Raw genomic sequence first — 26,807 nt, 5'->3', positions numbered from 1 at the left:
TACTGATTCTTGTATTAAATGTGAAAGAGAAATGGTTGTACAGTTTTCAAGCCCTCCAAAATTTCTGTATAGGCTGATATTCTAGTGAATTTGAACATGTAACTTTCATGTTGAGGTTTAAATTACACTTCTACAGTTTCTGCCTACACCTGTTGTGTGAAAACCTCAGATGGATTTATACTGTACCTTTTTGTTCAGCACTTTCCTCCTCATTCACCAAGAAAGCCATGTGGTAATTACCAACTTTGTCTGGATACATCTTCTCTAGCTCACAAACCGAAGGATAGTGAGTGACAAACAGTGTCAGTGACTCCACCTACAACAATGAGGTAAGGCATGTAAGAAGGTTTGGCTTAAAACAGTTATAAAACACAACACTGGTATCCTCTATCCATGCCCCTTTGCTCTGAGTCTAGACATGCTACATTTCTACAAGGAAACAGGCATCATGTCCAGTTCAGCCTAACATGGTACAGGCTGAAAAAGCATTCACAACCACATGTCAGATCAAACACTTACAACTCTAATGAAATGTTCCAGTGTAGCATAAGCAATAGCAATTCCATCATGTGTGCTAGTTCCTCTTCCCAATTCATCCAAAATTACTAGTGATCTTGAAGTTGCTTTTCTTATTATCTCAGCAGTATCTGTCAGTTCTTCCATAAAAGTACTTCGACCTTTGTAAATGTTGTCTGCTGCACCCATTCTGCATTGAGATTCAAAACAGATCAATTTATTAACTTCAAATAAATGCCAGATAATGTTGGGGGAAAAAAAAAAAAAACCTTCTTATAATGAAACCATTTTATTATAAATGTCATGTTGCTGATCCAAGCAGAGCAGTAAAACTAAGGCAGAACATTCACCTTCCAGAACAAGCTACTGCTTAGGAAAAAAAGCTGCAAGAGTACATGCTGCAGATGTGAGGTTACTCTAAAAGAGTGAAAGATCTATCCATGTACCATTAATAAAATATTCATGTACCATTAATAAAGGCTTGCCTGCATTCTCCAAGACTATACTGACCCTATGGGCCTCTGGGGAATGTCAGACTGTAGGAACAGCAGAGAATTTTTCTGGGCCATCAGTAATCTAAGTCCCAAGGTAAATCTGTAGACAGGAATCTCAGCATAACATGTCAACTATAGGAATTAGAGGAAAAAGATGAGGTAGACAAGGGGGTATTTCTTATCATGCAATTCTTCTACCTTCACAAACAGTAGCAGGCAGCCTGTTCTCCTAAAAAGGACCCTGGGAATTCATACCATTCAGCTCACTAGAACGGTAACAGCAAATGTAGCAGTGAAAACAAATTTTACTTCTTTGGTTTAGTGTGACCATGTAATTTGCATGTTTTATAAATGCCTACAAGACCTGAAAGTGTCAGATATTAGAATCTCCATGTAGTGATAAAGTGGACACTCAAGGTGACCGGGTATTTAAGCATCCAAACAGATACAGAAGCTAGTTTCTTCAGGCTGTAACAATATAACAATGATTTCCCCTACTTACACAGGTACACAATCTCACTATCATGTTTAAACATGTTTAAGAGAAACATTTCTCTCCTCATCCTTTTCCACAAATGTCCCTGAACTTAATGGTCTCCAAGCAGGTGAGCTTCTCTTACGCTCTGTACACATCCACATGCAAACTCAGACACACAAATTCCTTCACGTTTCATACAGGTCTTTTAGCACCATTTCAAGTCAGATTCTATCTCAAATCATGAAACAGTTTTCACCTCAGAAACCGACTGGTAATCCACCCTGTTCTTCTCTTCTGCAGCTTTCCTAACCTATTCAATTAATACGCTTTCTAACTGGCAGAAAGAATTTCCTTTTCCCACATATGCTTTTCAATTACATTAACCACATTACAATACCACTTCTGAGATAGGTTATCATGAGCAACCCACGGAGTGCAGCTGCAAGAACGGATTTGTTCGCTCTCATCAGCCAACAGTATAGTTACATACAAACCTCATTGATTTAAGGAAAGCTGACTCTTGGGCTTAACATATCACATTTTCAAATATAACAGCTGGCCACAACAGTATTTAAAGCCAATCAAAACCTTTAAAGAGAATCCCAAGACAGCCTTTTTTTCTCAATCTTTTGCTGCATCTCTCTAATGTAATCGCTTCTGTTGCCTACAGAAGCACTAACAAGATACTCATAATTTTATGGGGATCTCTGATTGCCAAGAGTAACTGGCTACAAATAGGCTGGACACATTAAAATTATGATTTCTGTAGGTCCTCTGGTTCCTGCCCTGGAAATTTTGTATGGTGTCATGTGTAACTCCATGACATGTGAATCTTGTGACGAACTGATCTTGGTTGGAGATGGGCAGGGCATTACCATACAACAAGCAAACAGCACTTCACTGAGTATGCACTTAAGATTGCACGAGTAGTAGGTATACTCCAACATTACTATGCTTATCACTATTAACTACAAATAAATTTACCAGAACAGCAAATACTTTTCATGTCCAAACAGTCTCTGGCTCCATAATGGGCAACTTCAACTTCATTTACAACCCTAGCATTATTACAATGTAATTTTTATTTGGCTTTTCATTACAGAGAGAACATCTAACAGGCTGTCTTTTCTGAACTTAGCATGATTACACTCAGAGTTCTCATTTCTATTTTTCTCTTGGATTGCATCAGATCCATAGAGCCCTCAAAATCATTTAGCCATTTTGCATCTTATCTGCATTCAGGAAAATAATTTTCAGAACTTCCTCACTAAATGCTCAAGATACAAACAGAAATTAGTATTATCGTTCTCTTGTTCTTAACAACAGCTGCAAAAGAAGATTTCTTTTCAGCATCTTGAAACATTCAAATCCAACTCAGGCTCATCTACAGATTTAAAAAAAAAAACAAAACAGTATGTTTCTCAATGATATAAAACCTCTGAAATATCTTCCTTTGAAAATGGATAAAATTGTTCTTTCTGCCTGTGCCCTTGACACTAGAAGGAAGAATCACACTTGTTTTTCAAATATATCTCGTCAATAATTTTATCCAAAAAAAGTAAGAATAAATATTTTAATGTGGACGTCTGCATTTATCAAACTAACAGTTAATATGCAGCAAGGCATTGCTCCAACTGTGTGTTATTCCTGATCTAATGAAGTTTTTGATACAAAACACCTATTGCTTAAACATTTCTTCAGGTTTAAAACAGCCACTATAAATCCCACTACAGTGGGATTCAGTCGCTTTCAATTTACATTTAAATGTAGCTTGCCTCTTAAATGTTTTTATACGTCAAAACATTAAACTTTCTCCTGATGTTCAATAGAATGAAGATGATTTACCACTGTTAGCAGCTAATTTACAGTTAATACCTGGGTGCTATCCCAATGAACTTTTAGGGTAAAAATGCAAAGAGAAATGTTATAGATACTGAGCCTTAAAGCTGTCACCCCTTAAATCATCTTGTTTGTCTGCCTTTTTTCATTTGTTTTACATAGGGTCCTAAATGAAGTCTCCAAGCCTCACTTTTGCTGGCACCCTGCCTCCAATGGGGTCAGATATTTTTCTGACTTTTATATGTACACAAAAATAACTATTTGATTACATTTTAATACTGCATTCACCCTAACAATATGTCTGGTGACAATACAGTGGGATATGAGAAGAGGTATGAGTCATCCCTGAGTGATGCAGTCATGTTATGCACTGCATAATATTTATTTTCTTCCTTCTCTTAACTGAACACCCCCCCTCCACCCAAAAGAAAAACCAACAAACCAACAAAACACAAACATGTACAGGAAAATGAAGTTTACAAGAGAGTAAGGCAATCACAACAGCAAACCATCAGAGCAGGAACAATACCACCCAGCCCCACCACCTCTGCTCTATTTGTCAGCACACCAGCTGCTGGAAGCAGTGACAGTTAATACGAAAACTTCAATTTCTGCTATGGAATTTCTACTGTCTACGTTCAGAAAAATTACTGCATTCTGCCCATGACAAGTGTGCAGATATCCAATGTGGAGAGTGCCTCTTTAGTGCTGGCAAGAGATTCATCACTCCTCAGCAAATGCAATTTGGCTAGAAACCACTTTTTATAATGTCTCTTTGACAGCCAACCAAATTTCATAAAATTAAAAGCTCTTCTTCTTACAATGTTCAACACATCTATTATGTAACAGGAAAAAAAAAAGGGAGGAAGCATTATCTCTTTTCATTGCTAGGTTTCAAGTGGTAAAGATTCTTGTCTATAAACTCAGAGAAAACAACAGGGAAGCAATGTTTCCAAAAATTAATTTTGGTGGGATAAGTTAGATGATATGCAGCAGCACCAGCCAGCTTTATACAAACCAGCTAGTACAACATGCTTAACCTGCATGTGACCCCTTAGAGAGAAAGACACAGATTTCCACATCCTACACTTGCAGCATTCAAAGGGTGCTTTTTCTAATCTGCTCTCCTGAGTCAGTGCCTGCACATAGTACTGACCTTCTCCAATGCCAGTGTTCATCATTCTAGGAAGTTATCCAGTGATATTTTGTTCAAGGAGGCTCTGGAGATGTAAGGAATCTTTTTAATGATACAAGCTATGATGTCACTAGAATGAAATAGTAACTTTGTACCTTTTTTCCTTGCAGCTGAAGAATTTTTATGCAGTTAGTATCCATTTAGACCTGCACTCAACAGGCAGGAACTAATATCCCTGAACTGCGTGGCCCTGAAAGTCACCTCCAAGTCTGGTGCTCTCAAGCTTTTGATCAGCTAGAAACATCTGAGGGCTTTGAGAGTCACCCCTAAAGAGCTGTTTAGAAGGAGAAAATGTAAATTGAGGCCATGGAGGCCTTCCTGTAGCTCCTTCTCACAGCATCCTGCTCTTAAAAAACCAAAGTGTCCTGGAGACAGGGAAGACTTGCAGGCTTGATGACTACCAGTGGCACAAACCAACAGAATAACACAAAACCTTATTTTGGAGCAGAGCAGAGAAGGCTCCCAGAGAACTGCAGCTCCCCTGTGCAGCAGTCCAGGGGTGAACGTGATGACTTGTAGCTTCAAACTGAGACTGCCCCAGGGTGAGAGAAGGAGGGGGCTGGGGGGGGGATGTGAGGGGGTGGGGTGGGAGGAATTCCCTAGCAGAAAAATTAATCTGAAATCCAGACACTTCCAGTTAAGTTTTTTTTCCATGCTGCCTTTCAGAAGAAGTTATCTAACATGCTATTGGTGGGGTTGATTATAAAATTAAGAGCACTGCATGGACCTCAGGTATCATATTATTCGTTTCTGTTGGGACAAATCCCTCACAGTGCTTGTGAAAACGACCACACAGCCCAAGAGCTCCCAATGGTAACAAAAAGCAACTACATAGCACTGAATAAATCCCAGAAAACAAGACTGCAAACCCGTTCCTAAAGCCTTATTTACATACCATTGACAAAATCCTGATACTATTTATTAACTATAAAATACTTAAAGCTGAAAAATAAACTTAAATGAGATGTAGAAATATGCATTTGACTTCAAAAGTTTATCTAAAATACTTACTGGAGAAAAGAAACCTAGTGCCTATTGCAGAAGAATAAACCTGATTGGTATAGAATCTCTACACAGTGCCTCTGTCATTTTCAGGTGAAAGTATTCTGGTTTCCAGCTATGGTTTACCTTCCCTGGGATCAGAACTGAAGCCAGGCTTCATCTCAGGATGCACTCAAAGTTAAATTATTTATTCAACCAGAACAATTAACATTAAAATTACTCTTTTCTCTGAGAATATCTTAAATGTAAAGTGTAGAATAGCACTCTCTCAACACCAAGAGAGAAACTCCTGTGATTCAAGAACATTGAGAAAAACAAATAAAATAAATCCTTAAGACGAATTTACAAAAAAACCCCTTCAAAATATAATTTCAAAGTTGACTGTATTTGAACAGGAATTATTAAAATAAGTAGCTTGCAGAAGAAAGGACAACCTTGTGTAGCTCCAGGCCTGGAGGTTGGTGGCCCTGCCTGTGGCAGGGGGGTTGGAGCTCTATGATCCTTGGGGTCCCTTCCAACCCAGACCAGTCTATGATTCTAGGATTAGATGGGGTCTTGCCTTAGAGGTTATCCTATTCCTTCTCTAGTTCTCTACAACATTAACACCCTACAGTTACTACTTTTCATTTTTTTTTGAAGATCTCATGAACACTGCTTGTATCCTTTCATCTTTTGCAGAAGACACTCTAACCAGCTGAAGTGTCTGCAGAAAACAAATGCCTGTGAAAGTGGGAGCACTATCTGAAGATGATGTTCATGAGAACAGAAACACTTGTTACTGGTCCTGACATGAACAGAGGAACACAACAGTAAGATAAATCCTCTGCCACTGAACCAGGTTATTGACTTTCTGCTAGGCACCTAGCAAACAACACTTACTGAGACTTCACTGGTTAGAAATTAAAAGTAAGTTTGCAAACAGGTCTGCCAAGAAAATGAAAACAGGCATCTGAATCAGAGGATTGGCAGGCTGACTACTCTGTGTCCTCTCCTACTGTGGTACCAAGAATCCCAAACACCTTTAACCAGAACAATTGTTCAGTTTTGCCCACAAAAGAAATTTGAAACCCTGAGTATTTTAGAAAGACTCCAACTGCTAACCAGAACTTAACAGTGTTTAGTATAAAAGTAGCCCAACTTGGATATCCTAACTTCTGGCTACTTGCCACATACAATGAAAATTTATCAAGTAATTCTTTAGAAGACAGCATCTGCAAATTTCTAACTGTTCACTGGCAAGAAACTAATGCTTCACACTCCCCCACAGGGTACTGGTAAATCATTCACTTCATTTCCATGAACCTCTTACTGATTCAAACTAAAACCTGACAATTAAGAACAGTAATTTACAGAGCTGTGATTACAGAATTTAAAATTATAAAAAAACCTCCTTATCCTAATCATTGTTATCAGGAGTTTTTATTTTTGTATTATTCATGGACAACTTCTAAGAAGCAAATGTGTGCAAAGTTGCGTGGATGGCAATGTAGGAAATCAGAAGATGTTACCTTATTTAGAACAGTTGTTGAAAAGCCTGACAGAACACATTATACATTTAATATGAAATACATTTTTATTTTGTAAGTTATTATAGACACATGGTATTCTCAGTCTCTGACAAATTAGTGAAAGCCTAAGATCACTAGGGATACACACTTTGTACTATCCTGGAAAGAAAAGTAAGTCCAAAGTCATTTTAATACTCAGTTTCATAGCATTTTGTAACCTTTTCCTTTGTCCCCCATATCACTAGCTAATTGGAATAGTCAACACAAGTAATCACTTAAATCCTCATTACCTTATAGACCTGGCCAACAGAGGCATGCTGCACAGGCAAGCACCCCAGAATGTTAAAAGAGATGTATCTAACAGGACTGGCTTTCAAGATGTGAACTGCATTGCTTTACTTGCTGAAAACCGGAGGACAGAAAAACATCCCTGGATTGCATTTAATAATTTGAAAGCTGAATTCACCTCAACAGACTGAATGGGACTCAGGTGGGACTGAGTTCAAAAGACACAATGCTGCTCTAGTCAGTACAGTCACTGAATGAGAAGAAGTTACTAATATCCTCTCATTTCTAATGCTTTACAAGGCAATAGAAATTCAGTTGTTCTTAGAATCACAGCATCAGACTGGTTTGGGTTGGAAGGGACCTCAAAACACATTTATTTCTAATCCCCTGCTATGTGTAAGGACACCCTCCAGTAACCCAGGGTGCCCAAAGCCCCATCCAGCCTGGCCTTGAACCCTGCCAGGGATCCAGGGGCAGCCACAGCTTCTCTGGGCAGCCTGCGCCAGGCTCAGGCTCACAGGGAAGGATTTCTTACTTCTATCTAATCTAAATCTACTCTGTTTTAGTTTAAAACCATTACCCTTTGTGCTATCACTACTTGTCCTTGTAAGCTTCCTTCCAAAAGCTTACGTTACATTAATTAGTGAAGAACACCCAAGAAAGTTATTCTCCAAAATTCAGCAATGATACCCTCAATAATAAGAGAACTCCTTAAAAATACCTGTCACCTAAGGAACATAAATTACACACAGTTAATCTGGCAGATTTCTGCTTAATTCTAAATCTTTCCATTGTATTTTTAAAACTGGACTTGCTTGAGTGAGTTCACTTTGTCCATCCCACATTACACACAACCTTACAGGAGCTGGCTCTCAAGGCACAAGAGTCAAGCCCTCAGAGGAACAGGGAGTCTGGTAGCAGGAGGAGGATGCAATAGCTTAAATTCCACGCTCAAACATGCCAAACACATCAATGGACTGCTTTCCACAGGTCCATCAGCTTTTACATTTACTCAAACACAGAACTAAGCATTTCTTTTTCTTGCCCTGAGTGAGAAAGGTGTGACTTGTTCCTGTACAGAGGCACCAAACTGAGGTTTCCCTACTGCAGTGTCTCCTGAGGGACAGATCTGCCAGCACTGACAGAGAGCACAGCAGAAGGCCAGTGCAAGGTGGAGAAGTTTATGAAAGCTGCATTAAGCAACTGAAGCTCCAAACAAGTTTACCCCAATTTTCCTACAGGAAACCATTAACACTGTATAAATGTTGTTGATGGTCACAAGGGAAAGAACAGATTAAGAGTACAATCATTTTGCTGAAGGTTAAATTACAAGCAGAGATATCCAAATTAGGGTGTTCACTTGTGAGCTGACAATATTAGCCCAAAGAAGCTGAAAAAATGGAGACAAAGAAAAACTCATCCCTAAAATATGCACAGGTTTACACTTGCTACTCTTGGATTCCAGGGAGGGAACTCGAGGTAATTAAGTTAATGTGCATATGTAGCTGAAGGATTGAGGCCAAGGGGGGATTAAAAGGCAGAAACTATAGTAACAGACTAGGGACAACAGCTGAAGTATTCAGTGCAAGTGAACTTTTCCCCTTTAAACCTGTGGACGCTATGGAAAATCCAATTCGAATTGTGACTAGGTTAAATCATATCAGGGGAGAGTTTTAGAAAGATAAATACCACTGTTCAGTGTCAGAGTTTCAACTTGACTGTTAAGAGAGCTGGTCAGCTTCACAGTCAAATTTTTGTTTGTCCCCCCTCCCCCTTGCCCACACAATACTATCACAGGGAAAGCCTTTCAATCCCTATCAGTAATACTGCAATAAGCAACAGAAGTTGTTTTATAAATCTCACTTTATGTTTAAATAACTGTCTTTTATTAACTTAAATGGATTTTCAAGCCTGATTTAAAATGCTGCCAACAAAACAGGTGTTTTTATTAATAATTTTATCAAATGAAAGTTACATAAGCCAAAGACTGTTTTGTTAAATATTATTACATGTATATGAAATATAATCCTAACATTGGAGATTTATGTTACTATGAAATGACCAGACATGAAGCTAAATTATCTACAAATATATGTACAGCACAGCTTAATGTATTTCTACTGAGCTACTTAACACTGTCAGAAATACAGTTCAGATGTACTGTGATATGTCCAACACACATTTTTAGAAAAAAACACAGCAAATAATGTTCAACTTATTTGAACACTCACTACAACTTTTACATATTATTGTCTTTTTCAAAAAGAACATCTCCATGTGACAGAAAACAGGTTCAATGAATATTATTACACCACCTTTTTTTCCCCTTGAAAGGTGGGCATAATCTACCCCAGAGGCATCATTACAACACTGTAAATATAAATGAAAGGCCTAAGTAATTTTTGTTATCCTGGCAATAAACACAAACACAATTAAGCAAGAAACAAACAAAATAAATTACTCTGCCACAAAGCAGTAACATTTCTGGAAGTTACTTCTGGGTTCTTGACAACTAACAAGTTCTGTTTGTCTGACTGTCATTGTTGCTTTCCAGAGCAATAGGAACAATGCTTGTTTAGCATATAATTACACGTATGCAACTGCATTGTAATAACAGTTCCCTGCTTCCTGCACAATAGATAAATTAGTGTGTATGACAAAACCAGTAAGCACTGCTATACATATACAGATACACACATATGTAATAAACATGAAAAGGTACCTTTACTTTTTAATTTTCTAGCCTTTAAGAATCTAACTACACAGGCAAATTGAGAGAATCTAGTTTTTGCATGACTTTAAATTTAAATGATTATTTTCAGGCATAAAAAAAACTAAAAATAAACTAAAAAAAAAAAAAAGCCAACACAACCACCACCACAGTTCTAGAGAAAACCCGGCAAGACACAGACAAGTTACTCTGCTGAGATAAACCCCTCCACAGTTTCTATTCAGCACTCAGTCTCACGGTGATTTCTGCATTACATAGGATGCCCAACACTGCTGTCACCTCAAGACTTGAATTTCATAGCCTAGATTTTTATGGTAAAGGTATGAAGAAACTGACTAGCTGAATTTCAATGCCAAGTTTTGTGATTTAACTGATATTTCTAGGACAGACAGGAAGACTAATCTTCGTAATCCCACCCTATAAGCCTCAAGTAAATCAATAAAGCAATATATGGAAGCAAGGAATTTTTTAGTTTAGAAACTAGTCTTTTGAGTTAAGAACAATAAAGACTGCATGTGATATGCCAGACACTATAAGCTATTCTGGCAAATTACTGAGGAGTTTACCAGAAAGGACAAGAATTTATTATGCTAAATATGTGAATGCTCAAAACCTGTCTCAGTCCAGCCCAATGATTCTGACTGATTCTGGAGGCTGTGGGCAGCACAACAATTCTGAGAAAGACGCAGAAACCTGTAAATGGTAGTGATGTAGTGATTTCAGGAAAAGGCTTTTCCATAGATTTAAAAAAAAAAAGTCATGATTATGTAATCTCTAGTGCATAATAGAATATACTATAGGATATGTTGGTTAAGATTTCTTACAAAACAGAATTAATGCAGACCCCCTCAAGGGGTGAAAAACAGTACCATCATACTCCATCCAGAGAATAAAAGACTAACAAGAAGATAGGAAAGGCACATGTAAGACATAAAAGCCCCCCAAATCTCCTGTGGTCTGCTAACCATTTTAAAATGTCATCAGTGTGCTGCTCCCTCAGCAATCAAGATGAAACACACAGAGCAGCTTTGGGTGGATGATGTCCATTTCTTTATCGTGTTTAGTGAAATCACTCTGTAGGAAGAGATTTCTAATGAAGAACACTTCTAACCCACTTTCAAGCAAGCGTGTTCCTGGACAATCTCTATCCAAATACAGCTCATCTGTGAACCAAGCAATGCATAAAAATCTAACAAGCTGCATCCTGGTTACAAACTGTTCTTTTTGCCTACTGCTGTCCGAATAGCACCATCTCTGCAGTGGAGCTCTGAAAAAATGGAGCTTGTTACTTATTATTTTAAATACAAAAATCTTCCCTCTGCTCCTGTGCACCTCCCTCCAACTGACCAACTGGTAAAACTGGAATGAAATTAAGGGCAACATTATTTGTGTAGTTCGAAAAAGCTGGGAAGAATTTTTGCCACCAGCAGCTACATCAATGCTGGTGGCAAAAATTCTTCATAATTTCAATCATAATTCATTTCCATTAATATTTACAAGCACTACTTTGTTTTTATTCTTAAGTGATTTACCTCAGATTTCAATTTATTGTGAAAGGCACCTGGGAAACATCTTCCACTCAATTTCCACTCAAACAGAAACGTTCTCTTTTTCCTGCTTCACATACCACTCCATCCTGTGCTTTCGGATTTTTTCAAGATTTCTTATAAAAGGTAATCTTAAGCCTTGAAACATTTTAACCTGTGTAAAAGTAAATCATCCCCATTTAAATATCTGTAAAATTATTGAGACAGTGACAGTCCAGTGAAGCAAAGAAAAAAACAAATGCAAACATCTAAAACTGACTGCCCAAATGTTTGCTGGTTTTATGCACAGTATTTGCTTTGCATCACAGTTTTTAATTGTAATTAGATCTGTAATGATGCCATAAATATGTACATTTTATAGATTTTTTTAAAAGCTTGTCTAGAGTGAAAATAGTGAGGTTTGTCTAATAGTTTCTTTCAGCTCCACACACTCATGACAAAACTGTAGAATGAGTTTGTCAAGTTGTCAGAATTAAATAGCTGTTAAAGTACTTAGGGAGGTAACATACAAAATTTATCTATTGTGAGACCCAACCTTTTTGAAAGTCCAAAACTTAGAGAACAGACAGAATAAAACACAGAGAAGAAAGCATTATGGCATGTTTGATGGACAGCCTTTTAAGAAATGTGGATTTATAAGGGCTGAATTTTCCTGGGTTTTTTAGCTTACTTTGAAGAAATCCTTCATATCTACACCATCTTCTCAGCTTTAACAGCATTTCTTTCCAGAGTATCATCTCATCTTCTAGACAAGGTAAGGATTAAGGGCTTCAAAACAAATTCAGTTGTTTCTAAAGGTCCTTTGTATCATATGTAAGAAATTACTACAACTAGTCACAGTTCTGTCTTGTAATATACAACTATAGGTGGAATAAACATACTTCTCCTACATGGGAGAACAATGTGTCAGTCAGAAGCTGATCCCAGTTTGTTTTCTCACCTTGGCAGAGAATAGCCACACTCTGCTGTGCACAGTAGAAGACCTGACAGAAAGAATACATTATCTACACTCCCCTGAGTCTTATGCATCTCATGTTTGTGTGCTTCAGCTGATGATCATGCCACTGACAATACGTGAGATTTTTCTGGCACAAGGAAAACAACCCTCTCATCCCCAAAAGCTGGGCACACCAATGGGAAAAGATTTCTCTTCACACACCTTGCAGAAGCAGAGATACCTGCAGTCCTTGGAGGGATTATGTGAACAAGCCAACAGCTCCACACATTCTGCATTTGTGCTTGAGCCTACAGAGGTGCAGCCAGAAGCTTTCCCTTACTCTCTGGCCAGTAAATTCTCATTGTGCCACCAACTACCAAGGCTGAGAAATAAAATGGGTGAAGAGTCCATGACGGCTGTAGCACCTCATAGAAGAAATGTCACTTCAGGATGACATAAGTGCTCTTTCTTCCATCTTCATGAATCCCATTGCACGTGACTGACAAAGGTCTTTCTGCTCACAGGATGATGGAAATAAGTCACATCAGCAAGCATTGAGATGTTGCTTTTTTAGATCTAACATCAGCTCTCACTACCCATGCAAGCATGCAGTGTTCACAGGTAAAGTGTAATGGCCCACATGTCAGCTTTGTGCATTTCAGGACCAGTTAAAGGTGCTACCAGAGCAGTAGCAGAGCAAGCAATGACAAGCAGTAAGGGAAGTACAGCCACCAGCTGGCAGAACAGCACGATGCATTGAGGAACTTGGTGATGAAATGTCTTGGCCTCTAAAGCAGCTTCCTACTAACAAAGAGAGACTTAATCTCATCAGCGTCACCATGTGAAGCCAGGCATACATACAAATAATGCCATTTCTTCTTTACTCTGGAACACACAATGGAAGCTGACTGACTGACTTGTGAAGAGGACTGAAAACATGCACGGTCACTTTGTTCAAAGAGCTGAGAACACAAAAAGAGCTTTGTTTCCTTACACCTATTCTCTTTCATAGATGAGAAAGAAGGTGGGAACTACTAGGATGCCTCTAAAACAGAGTGCCACTCTGCCACAAGAAGGCTCAACTGGAATAAAAAATCCAGGCTGGAGTGATGTGCTGGTCTGTGACTGACTGGCTGTGTCTTGCTCAATGACACTGCAATGGCAAACCAAGCAATGCAGCCACCTGGGATGTCTTTTCAAGGGTAAAGCCTGCCTGTTCAGAGATGATTTCTTAGACTCGAAAAAGATCAATGAGGTGAGAGAGGCCCCTGAACTCTGTCACCACATCTAACAGCTGTGAGGACATAGCTGATGCTTACCATGGGTTGGGCCTGAAATGCAGTTTTCAATAGCAGGAGTTGATCTTCAGTTGGCAAATCTCAATAGCACTGTTGTTCCTTGTAGCAATCAAAACTCCTTCCCTTTACCAACCCCCTGATCAACTCAGAACCACCACTCCTGGCCGAGGTATGTGGCTGGAACTGGATCTTGGATGCTGGACTTGAAATAAACGACCCAACTAAGGCCAGCAGCCAGGAGGATGAATTTGCCTCATTATTTCAGTATTAAATGAGGCTGGCAGTTCTCAACCAATATAGAAAAACATCCTTTCCTTTCCTCTGCCTCCCCTCTCTCCTTATGAAAGCAAAGACCACAAATGTGTCCTGTGTGTGAAGGACAATGAGGTAGGTCTCTGAGCAGAGGTTTGAAGACTGCCTTCAAAGTCACCTTTCAGAAGCTCAGCCTGAACCTGATGCTTTCCCTTGGTTTCCATATCTGCAAACACAAGTAGGCTGTGTGCAAGCCAGGGACACACACAAGTACCTCAGCAGGAAACAGCTTCTGCTGCATCGATCAGAAGCATCAAGTTACTGTATGATGGCAACAGCTCAAAGTCAGAGGGCCTAATTTATATGGCTCTGCAACTTTGTTATGCCAAACAGACGTGTTAAAGATCAGCTGCCTGAAGATCTTTGCACTCCAGTTTTAGTTGAATGAGCAACTATTACACATGTTCAAAATCATTATACAAAGACAGACAGACAAGCCAGTGACACAGCTATGTCACTTAAGCCCAAGAACGGATTCAGGATTCCACTGTGGCCTTGTCTATAAGAAAGACCCTGTATACAGACACTCAATACAAGCCAGAAGAACAAAACCATTCCTCCCCAGCTGAGGTGAACAACTACCATCTGTTTTCACAGCATTTTCAGATACACAGGGGAATTTGAGCTGAGTATCTCCTAGCTATAGATTTAGCAATAAGGAGTGCCCTCCATGTTAAAAATACATTTAAATCATCTGTTACAAGGATAAAATGTAGGACAAAGTTCTGTAAACCTTCATACAGATCACGCAATGCACAGAGCCTCTACCAAGACAACTGCCTGGAAGTGCAGGCAACTGCATGTCTTACATAAAGCAAAAGCATTAAACTGCTGCTTACCCAGGCAACCCACCACTATCACTCACTAACCTGTACTGCCAACCTCCACCACCTCTCTCTCTTCTTAATACACCTCCATAGACAACTCAAACTCTATATTTCTTTGCTATCATGAAGATTAAAGACATGCTGAGAATCAGTAGACAGCAGGATAACTTTCAGAAGAGACAAAGTGCACAAAAGGATAATCTACATGGATCTTACTGATGCTTCTATTTATTCCTGCAACGTTTAAGCATGTGGCACGTAACCTGCAAGAGGCAATTTCCAAACTGAAGCACAACGCAATGTATTAGCTCAGTCAACTGAAGCTGCACCTTCAACAGTAAGCCCAATTTGACTGATGGTGTTAAATGTCCTTGGAAGATGCATGTCACCAAAGTGTGACTGTGCATCTGATCACTGAATATAAGTGAAACTGCTTTTAATTCAGCACACAGGGAGAGCCAGGCAGGTAGGCGCTCTAGGAAGGAAATTCTTCTTTGTCCCTTCACCATCATCTAGAGTTGGTAGGAGTTGGCCTCTTTCACAGTATTCTTTCTAATGGCAGCTTGTGATTTAATAAATTGAGTCAGAATCTTGAATACAAGGCACTCAGTAATTTGAATTATTAATTACCTTGTTTATTTGAACACATTTTACCTTGAAGTTGTTCTAGCATTCTTATTCTCGATTTTGAAAATTGACCCTCATGAAAAGCTACTGGTGACTTACAGGTACTTTTCTAGCTCTAAGAAACTGCATTAGTAATTAAGTGAGACCTCTTTTAAAGGTCAGATTTCTTCAGCAGCTAAACATCATCTCTTCTGACCACATGATTAGGTCAACAGAATTTCTCTCATTAGTTCCTCCATATGTACATCTCCACACTTGCTTTGTCTTTCTACACAAACACAAACATGTTAATTTCCATGTTTGAATAACTGTAGTAGAAGAACAAATTGAATGTTCAAATTTGAAGCAGAAATTCAACCCATTTACTGAACGGAGAAACTTGATTAGGAATTTTCAAACATCAGAGAACTAAGTACTCAAATCACACTGAAAGTCAATATAAATTGAGCACTGATCTTTCCAAAACTACGCTAAACACAGCTTTAAATACAGCAATATGAAGAATATTTCAGTGGTTTTTTTAGTCTGATGTTATGAAGCTCGGACCACCAAACAGTAATGCAAACTTTTTGCTTACTAACAACCACTATCACCCTCTTCTCAGGTTTAGGAACAAAATCCTATCAATGGAAACACTTAAGGCTATTTTTAAGCATAAAACATGGTGAGATTTGGGAGAGTCTATCAGAGCACTCAAGATACTTACGTGAATAACACGAGCTGAATACTTTTCACCCCCACCCCTCCAAATTTTCAATTCACAGACTTGTAACAGCATATCATCTGGGCTTAGGGACATTTTGCAGTAGAAGATTTTCTCCTATTATACCTCTTTAGGATGGAATGCTCAACACTACTGTGAAATGTTCAGAGCAGCCTTAGCACTCTACTGTGTGTATACACCCAGTAATGAAGATTAATCACTTTTATTTTCACCGTACCTGTAACCAATATAATTCCTTTTGCATCTTTAAAAATGTTTAATATAATGCTGTATTTAAAGCCAGTTTAGAGAAGCTATCATACATAAATACTAGGCAGATCCAAAGGAATAACCATAGTAGCAACCTCTCCATTTCCATGGAAACCCTACTTACAACACATGATCAAATCTTACATGAATGTTAATCTCTTAAATCTATATAAATTCACACTTCAAAGATGCAGTCTACAAACAAAAGAGTCTGCAATATAAAGCACCAGTATCTCAAAAAATTTAGCAAGCAGCAGAACTGTTGGTGCTCCTTATGCACAGAACTCCTCAGAGTCAGCCTGTAAAGCATCCCTCACAGCAGGGGTGCTAGAAAACAACACACCATGGCAGTGATGAAAATAACTTGGAAACTGACATCTTCCCATGCAATGTTTTTTAAAGATTAAAAAGATACCAAAATCCAAAACACAGAAGAAGAAAACAACTAAAAAAGCCAAACCAAAACTGGGGGCAAGTCAAGAGAAAAATCTAATAATTTCAAGCTCATTCCCTACTAGAGCAGAGTTCTTGGCAAAAGCAGAGAACTTTTTCTAAGGCTTTATACATGTCTGTTCAGTGAGAGCACTAAAGAAACAATGTAAGACATTTTGCATGGTAGCTGAATTTATTGGTTTTCTCTTCCAACCAGGCATTAAAAACTACTCATCAATTACTTCCTAGGGCTAAGAAATACTATGAGTGTAACACCACGTTAACCTAGACTTACATACTTTAAGGCCTTCCCAGAACACTGAAAAAAAACCCCAAAAAACCCTACCCCAAACTCTCAAACTAACCAAAACAGAGGTACCAACTTTCTGGACAGTCTCTGTACACGTTTTCCCTCTGAGTTGCAGAATCTGCTAAGTTTCTCCTTTTCTCATGGCAGAGAGCAAAGTTCACGATTTGGAGAAGATGTGGACAAAGCAGGAAGTAGGCATGCCCAGACTGGGGACAAAAGACCACTCTGTGGCTACTGACAATCCAACACAGCAGAAGAGAAAAGAGCACTGACAACTGACCTACAATCATCAGCATGGATGATGATCACTTGGATATGTACAGCAAGGAAGGGCTATACTCCATAGGCTGAAGCAAAATGATCCAAGTATTTTAAGCATTTTTACTGAAAGAAAAGCTACAACTGGGTCAAGATCCTGTAAGAACACCACAGTTAATGCCTGTCCCACCAGTACAATCAATTCCCTCAAAATACACTATACAGAAGAGAGAAGTTTAAAGAGATGCAGACAAGCAGATCCACTTACAGTCTTTTACAAACTGAAGTGACCACCCTGGATTTCTGAAGGAATGCATTACATAAGCTCAGCTTCTTTTCTATTTTTTTATCCTTCCTGTTAACCTTTTAACTAATGCATGACTCTTCCTATCTCAATGTATGTTCAATTTCTTCTTGATTAATATTGAGCCAATTAGCTTACTCTTAATTGCCAGCACAATGACAAGATTTTAAGTAATTCTTTACCATATTCATCTGGTGTTTGACACATTTCACATTAAATGAAGAATGGCATATCTAGCTGAGCTTCCAAAGCTAATTTAGACAAGGGAAAAAAATAAATCAATCAATCCCCTGTGTTAGAATTTGTCTGGGCTCCAAATTAATGGTCTGAAACCTCAGTCAGTAAGTAACATGCTCTGTGTCTGCTTGGCTTGAAACCTGAAAGAATAAATTCTATCTTCAACCACACTACATTATCAGAACAGATCTGAACAATATCAATAATGTAGAGAAAAGCCAAGTAGAATCAGAGAAATGCAGTGCAGAACAGGTGGAACTCAGATACATACATTTCAAGGTACTGTAGAGGATAAGAACCAATTTATTCTCTTTCTAGAAGGTACAAAATGAAATGGCATGCCCAGTGACTCTGTCACATTTCTTAATTTTTCTGCAAAAATAAGCAATTACAGCCAAATAAAAATAGAGAAAAGGGGAGATTAAGCTTAAGAGTAACAGACTTTTGCAAGTATGGTTAGAAATTGTCAGTGTGAACACAAGATAAGTACTCTGTTCACTTACAAAGGAAAGCAAAAATAATGTTCAAATTGTTAATAATGTTGTAATTTTTTTCTGTAAAGTAATTCAGATCTTGTGTGTCCTATATTCCCTTGAGAAAAGCTCATCCAATCAACCAGTCAATTACTTTCAACGCAGGACAGGGAAAAAGGTAACCATTTTGAATTTTCAGCTCCAATTAATTTTATAAAGATAACAGAAATTGTTTTCTAATTTATTCACCTGCTTAGCACCAAAGTGCATCAAAGCACAACTGCATTCATTTTTGTCATGACACAGTGAGGCCTAAGAACATATCATCATTATATGATGAAGCAATCCCAAATGACCAGTATTTAGATTCCTTGTAAAATTAAGAAATGCACTCTGCCATCACAGAACTAGAATTTCAGAAAAAATAATCCTACTACAGATATATAATTGTTGTGAAACTTAAAACCACAAATAAGTTTCCATCTCCAGTACCACCAGTAACACAGAACTTCTGCTGATTACAAAAACAGACTAAAAAAAAGGGGGGAAAACCAGCTGGATGATCCTTGGCAAACATTAGACAGTAAAATAGGGAAGTTTTGACTTCAAAAATTACTCAGCACTGTCCTGAAAATGAGACATGTTAAGTGAAATGAACTGCCATTATTAATTTTTTTAAAATACCTGAAGTGTGTTCAAGACTGATAGTACAGAAAGGACAAAACCCCAAAATTCTCAGTGTCAAATACTGTATGTACAACTGTGCTGCCCTGCAGAAACCGATCTGATTTTTAGAGGTGACAGTATTCATTTTAGGGGAAACATCATTTGGCTATCACCTGGCAGAATAAATTTGGCTGAGGTGTCCATTCAGACACATGATGTTCAATACCTGCATCTTAATCAAGAGAGACACATTAACATTTTTATCCTTTAGAGATTCAAAGACTCCAAAACAAGTACCATAGCTTAGCAGGAAATCAGAACCAAAACCCAACAACCAATGCACGTATTTAAAATGAAAAAGGGAAACATCAAATATAAATTCTAAAGCTCTAAGTGAAACATTAAATTATACTTGGATGTGCACACACATGCCCCACCACAGTAACATTTTCATAAACATACAGCAAAGTTTGAAAGATTACCTGGTAAAAATACCATCCACAATACCAATCGTCGACTCCTCTGCGGGAACATAAGAACCAATCTGTGCCATGACTGTGATCAATGCAACTTGCTTTATATATGAACTCTTTCCTCCCATGTTGGGTCCAGTTATTATCATGACCCTTTCACCATCTCCCTGGAAACATAAAACATTGGTGAAACATATTGTCCTGCACATGGTGCTGTTCTAAGAAAGGCTGCTGAGTGTATGTGCCTACAGGGATAAAGGACAAGCCCTCAGGACACAGTCTGTAGTTGAAAAAGCTTCCTTCACAGCATTCAGTTTTCAAGAGTTTATGATGCCACGTATCAAAAATCTTCCTAAGTCCTCTCCAGGCTCATAAGAGAGGAGCATCACTATCATCTTTCATTACTCTTGAGCAAAACAAAGTGAGGAGAACCTTCTTGGTCCATCAAGGAACCAAGAGAATCCATGAAGCATCTGTACAATTTCATTTGAAGGGGGAACTTCACCAGCTTTCAGCACAGCCAGTGCTGTCCTAATTTGGATTCTGCTCCAGTTAAGGAGTTCTCATTGCCAAATGGGGGGGAAATCTGGCAGCCAAAGATCAGACCTAGACCCCTTCATAACTGCTTGCCTTGCTACAACACACACACATTCAAACAGAAGGGCTACAAGAAGAAATCAAGACATTTTTGAGTTTGGCAATACTTGACTGCAACACAGATATTGTGAGCAGATTGTATCCAATCTCTGATTGACTGGTGCATCCAACCACTGAAATCTTACAGAAAAATGAATCAGATGCAAGAGCTTGTCTCAGCTGTAAAAGTCCCTACAGTACTGCTGTAGGTCTATGGCTCCAGAATAAAACTGTCCTCTTCTGGTGGAAGACAGTTGCTAATACAAAATTAAAACTCATCAATGAGTCTATAAAGCCTTATCACAGCCTGCATCAAAACTAGGAAATTAGATTATGCAAGGATGTTGAATAACTAGAGTTTTTACTTTCTACTACATACATACAATGAAATCCAACAACTGATGAACTAACCAAAAGTCAGCATATTTCACTGCTCCACAGGCGGGGCATGTCAGACAGGACAAGCATAATGAACATTAGACACACTACTTAGGGAAGTTGGAACTGACCAGGCACTGTGATGACAACAACATATCTCTGAGGAATAAACATGATTATCTTTACAGGGATTTCATTTTGTTAAGAGGGAGGCAAATAAGATTTATATGTCACATGTCATAATCCACATCATAGAAAAGATGGATGGAATCAGTCTTAGGTCAATGCAGAAAACTGTTTAGCTTTTGCTGGAAAAAAAAAAAAACCCTGTCCATAAGGAAGTCACAATAAAGTCAAAACCCAAAAAATGTCATTATCAGGAATAAAGAATGGAAGTAATAACATGCATATGACTACATGAGAACAAAACTCACAACATTCTAGTCTCTGAGGTGTAGTTTCAATACAGCAACTGAAACTTCATCAGGACCACCATTTGGCTCAACACAACAGAATTACAGATACTTAAATCCAGGATGAGTTAATCTGTTAGAACCCACAAACTTCTTCCATGTGTTTGGTATCCCTCTGGGGTCCCTCCAGCCATGTTCTGACACTGGTGGCTGGCTTGCAAAGCCAGCTTTCAGAAAGAACATATGCTGTAACATCAGACCAGAGAGCCCATCTGCCCTTATAATTGCACAGAACCATAAGCTAACATCTTAGTGGAATTTATGGATGAAGTTAGAATTTCCATGAATATTTGGATGAGAGAGGGAGAACTGAAAAATAAGATGTTTATTTCGGGGCACTGCAAGAAAGCTTTTCCTAAAGTTAGTTATTTGACAACATTTCAGCTGAAAACATGACAGCAATTGCATTTTACTGTTGATTCAAATACATCAGCTTAAAACCAGACACGTTTTAATAAACTGGTTCCCACCTACCTCTCTCAAAAAAGACAGAACTCTAACAGTAGAGGCAAAAACAATTCCACCACGATCAGTTGATTTTGTAATATTCAGTATTTAGAAAGCCAACATAAGAATGGGGCTAACAGGGGAAAGTGCATGATGATTACTGAATGAAATGATGAGTTTTCTGTAAATGCCATCTGTCGTTTGTTTGGAGTTGACAAATAATTTTGAAAACATTCCCTGATGTATTGCACAATATCTGTATCATTGTTCAGTATATAACATGGTTTAAAAATATCTCCAGAGAAATACATACACATTTGAATGGTATTTATCACAGCCCATGCTCCACACTGACATACCTTTTATATATCAACTGTATGAAAAAGCAGTTACGTATACACAGTTCAGTGCATTTTTTGTATTAAGAACAGAAACACAGTATTTAAAAAAAGGTTCAGAAAGGTAAATATTTAATAAAAAACGCCAAAAGGGCATGCCACTTAAAAAAACAAATTTAGGTTTTGATGAAAAAAAAGGAGGAAACAAAATAAAAGATGTTTATCAGAAACAGATTAAGTGAAGTAAAATATGACAATATTTCCTACCTGTGGTAATTGTGTATTTATAGCAATTTTAGGTAATGTAGGTCATGCAATTTAGGTAATGTTGCATAGAAAATGTCAGGAAATAACCTACCCACTTTCTTTGACGACTTGGCAACAATAACAAGCAAGAGTCTTACTACTTCTCAACATCACTCTCTATTGCAGAAAACAACAGCCAGAAGGAGACTTAGGGGCAACACACTGCCTGCAAGCTAAGCATGGGGGATCTTTAGCATATGTTAATATGAAAGGCTTCTTCCAACCAGTGTGCAATCTACAAAGAATGGACTTGCCACTACACAGTCAAGAGTCAGAGCTCCAAATCTGCTCTGTCAGATTAAAAAAGGCTGCATGAAATCAATACCTCCAGAAAGAAAGGAAAACACATAGTAAAGTAATACCACCAAAAATGATCTGAGCTATCTTAGAACTGTCTTGGAAAGTGAGCCTGTAAGACATGGAAACATTTGTTGTGCATTTGAACATTAAAAAGTTCCACTAATCTCACATAAAGTTATGACAAAATGTAGACTTCTTCTGATAACACTGGTAAAACCCCTGGAATTATTAATTTGTTTTTCAAAAAGAGCCACTTTAAACTTTTATTTTCCTAGTTTTGAGATCATCTGTTTTAGCTTAGGAAGGGATTGGTTGGACTTGATGATCTTCAAAGGTCTTTTGCAACCCTGTGATCCTGTGATCTTTCTTAATGCCGTGAAAAGCGAACAACGTTGTAAAGAGAGTGTCTGGCTGCTAGATAGCAGAAAAAGGACACAACAGATGTGATCACATCTAGCCATATCTCTCTGAAATGTAACCAAGCAGAAAGCTGTATGATTAAATTATTTATTTTAACTTCGTGGCCAGGATGCAGATGCCAAATTCCCCCCCCTTGGATGACGCTGAAGCTCAAACCATTTCTCAGTACTTACTGAAAGGTTAGTGGTATTTGGAACATACTGATCCTGTTCTCCCAGTAGCACATCAATCACAGGGTGCCTCCCATTTTTTATAATTATTTCTCGACGATTATCTTGCACAGTTGGTCTGCAGAAAGGAAGAGACATTAATTTCAACATTCATTGTAACTGATTACTTAGAAGTACTGCAGCTAAAGCCTGAAGAAGGGTAGGAAAAAAATAGAAATGACAAAAATTAATTAATGCTGTCAAATATTTCTAAGGACTTCCCTGGTTTCATTCAGTGATAAAAAAGTATTAGCAGATTGGGTAACAAAATTTTAGAATTCTTCATTTTTCCACTCCCTAGGGAATGTTTTCGTTTGTTTAGTTGTATTCTAAAGGAATACTAGGAACTACAAAATGAACAAGCAGTAGCAAAAATACGCAAACTGGAGGGGACTGCTTTCTTCCCACCACTACAGTGGCTTCTGCAAGTGCCACCTTTTGCAGACACATTTCATACTCTCAGAATGATCTTGCTGAACTAGTCCAACCTGCTACTGCATTAAACCCTAACTAGTGTGGGGAGTGGAAAAATAATTGTCCAACTTTGTATATTATGACTGATAACACATTAAATGATATAAATCAAAGAGTACAGTATGACAGAGCTGTAACTCTCCTATAAACATTAGCAGCTCTCATAATGTGACAGCAACTCCCAAACATATGAGTCATCAAACCATAACAGTCTATAGAAAGAGCTTACTATTTAAGTTGACATACTGAAATGACAGTACCTTTTCAGAGATTAGTATGCAAACCAGATCAATACTACTTACTTTCTTCTCTCATCTCCAAACCATGTAAAAAGTTTTGCCTTTAATGCTTCCACCTTAGCTACAAATTTATCTATGTGTCTAGTCATACATGTGTAATTCCACGTTATACATCTTCACATCAACAAAGTTCTACCTCCAAGAGCTGTGTGCTCTTCACAGAGAGAAAAATGCAAAAGAAGCATGTTCCACTAAATAATGACTGTGATTTCCTTTTGTTCTCTTGCAACTTAAATTTACTTTTTCATTGCAAACTGAAGTGCAGCATTCAATGGAGAGGTAAATGTGGTGTCATGTCTCAGCAACATTCTGTTACACAAGAAGTATAATCACTCTGAAATAAGAGCAGTAATTTAGGAAAGTGACGACAGCTGAGTAAAAGAGTAATACTGGAATAAAGACACATATTTTTTTTACTGGAAATTAACTAACACTTTGGATGGACTTTAGAGTGGAGGGAAGAATAGACGCGAGGAGCGTGATTTTTCCTGAGTGGAAGAATGATGATGCAATTTGAAAAGAACATGGAGATAAAATAAATGACATATTAGGAGCACAATGCACTGGAGAAAGAGGTGCAAGTTAAGAATGGTGTGGGTTGGTTTCTTTTTAGCACGAAGATATTTCCAGCAGTTGAATAGCTGAGATTAAACCAATATGGACAGAGTCTTAGGCCTTTGGGATAAAGAAAGGAAATGTCACCCTCCATCTGATGAACTGGTAAGCTGTTTGGAGCTGTAATATGATAGTCCTAAAAGGGAGAACATCCCTAGAAGCACTTCCTTCTGGATTTCTCCACTTTGCATTCAGAAGAGAGGCATAACAGCTGAATGATCCATTTGCCATTTTATAATTCTGCCCTCTACTTTGGGCATAATTGTCTTTATCCTAACTGCTCAAGCCTCCATACACGTAACTGTGAAATATGATGTGAGTTTCAGATGCCATGAGCCTTGCTGACTCTGCCTATTCTGGTTTCACACAATGGGGCTTGCAGAGGCAGGCCCTCAGCCACAGTCATTTAAAAGTTCTTCCCTGTCCCAGTTAGACAATCACATGTCATGCAGTAAGAGAGAACTGGGGGACGGGGGTGGAAATTGCTCTGGAATGTATAACGTCCTTTATTCATGCATCTTTTCAATGGTGCTCCTTAAACAAACTCACTGCTTGCAGAATGGATACTCAAACTTCAGATGATGATCTCTGGGCTACCTACACCAGTTAGGCATCTAACTTTGTGTCCTGGGAGCCCAATGCCTTACATTGTCCATGTCAGGGTTGAGTCTCCCAAAGCAGGGTTCCAGAGACAGGTTGAAACTCCAAGATATGCTTACTACTCTCCAACAACCATGTGGAGCACCAGTGCTCCCAACCTCACAACTTGTTTACCTGCCTCAGGTAGGATGATATGAAACAATCCTCAATCAAAAAAACATTCTCCCGAAATACTCAAGTTGGTTAATATGGATGTCCCGTCTTTCCTTCAGTAGTCCTCCAAAATTAATTATTGACACCTTCCCTGCAGCTGAAGTTTCACTGAGAAGTCTCCTTCCTGCCAGTTTATAAGCTCTAAGCCACTCTTTAAAATTCAGTGAATTATTTAAACACTGCACAGTGAATTAATAAAATTTCAGTTTGTTTTCTCATCTCAGTATACAGAATAAATGAGCAATTACTTTTAAAGAGATTTTGATTAGCAGCAGGCATGATCAAGAATCCAGAAGTGATCAATACTGTCTTTAATGCTGTATAAATGCAGAAGGATATCTAAGTGGATTTCCCTTTATCCACACACATTTAATACATGATTTGCTGTTATTTCCACGGGTCACAAATGTTACCAATTCATATGGTTATACATAAGCAATTGCCCAATTACTTGCAATGTAGCCCCACAATGACATTTAAAAACCACACAGCACTTTTCAAAAAAAGAGTATGTGGACTGTATGGAAGAAGGAATGGCTGAGGACTGGAAACAGATAGCCCTCACAAGGGTGTTCACAGTAAGCCTCAGAAACAGTAAATGCCAATCTCTAGGACAGCACTCAGCAAGCTGAAGCAGTGGTTCAGCGAGCGTCGAGTCTCTCTGGGGACACAGACCTCGTGATATAGAAGAAAACACACCAATAAGACTGACTATCTCTGTGTAGGTGCAAGGGATGTGGGTTTGCGAGGGGGAGGAAGACCCAAGTTGCAGATTGTACACACTCAGGAGCCAGCTCTGGACCAATCTCTGAGGCAGAAAGCCTTAAGGGTTCATGCTTCCTCATGGCAGAATGCAGCAGGCTGTGGTGCCTGGTGTGCACGTGTGGGTCTTGCACAGAGGGAAGGGCACAGCTCATCAGATTTAACACACATTCCTAGGTAAGGCACCATCCCTGCTCTGGAAGCTGGCTCTAATTACCTATTATTTACCTGAAATACATCTTTGAAACATACCTCATACACCTTAAAATCTTAGGTATTATACACTATAAAGTCAGACTTTGATGAGGAGAAAAGAAATAGGAGGAAAAAAATTTCCATGCAAAGTCCAACATATATTTATGTTTGTGAGATATCATCTACCAACCACACACAGTTTGAAAACCAGACAAACATGAGATGTCAAATTTAAACCGCAATGTTTACAGACTTGAATTAAGCCCAGAAGTGCCGCTTTGCAAAATCAGATTAAGTCGAAACTACTGCAAACAATTTCAATAATGCATTTTATCACGGTACACATATTAAAATCAAATTTATTTAAAAAGCTCTCTCATAATTCCCTATAAAATCTTACATAAAAATTAAACATTT

The 26,807-nt window shown here is 38.4% G+C and overlaps 1 protein-coding gene across 1 annotated transcript in view; it reads right to left on the bottom strand.

Moving 5' to 3' along the window:
• LOC311204326 (DNA mismatch repair protein Msh3-like) overlaps positions 1-26,807 on the bottom strand; it is a gene marked incomplete at its 5' end in the record, with an annotated part of 47,252 nt that overhangs the window by 5,469 nt on the left and 14,976 nt on the right. The window contains 4 exons of the mRNA XM_084280771.1: positions 187-316; positions 520-706; positions 19,735-19,892; positions 23,197-23,311. Coding sequence (XP_084136897.1) covers positions 187-316; positions 520-706; positions 19,735-19,892; positions 23,197-23,311 — 590 coding nt within the window. The remainder of the gene's footprint in view (positions 1-186; positions 317-519; positions 707-19,734; positions 19,893-23,196; positions 23,312-26,807) is intronic.

The sequence above is a fragment of the Gallinula chloropus genome, assembly GCF_964237585.1.
Source record: "Gallinula chloropus genome assembly, contig: HAP1_SCAFFOLD_197, whole genome shotgun sequence".
NCBI classification, from domain to species: Eukaryota; Metazoa; Chordata; class Aves; order Gruiformes; family Rallidae; genus Gallinula; species Gallinula chloropus.
The sequence above is the reverse complement of the archived record's forward strand: the minus strand, read 5'-3'. Positions and strand labels throughout refer to the sequence as shown.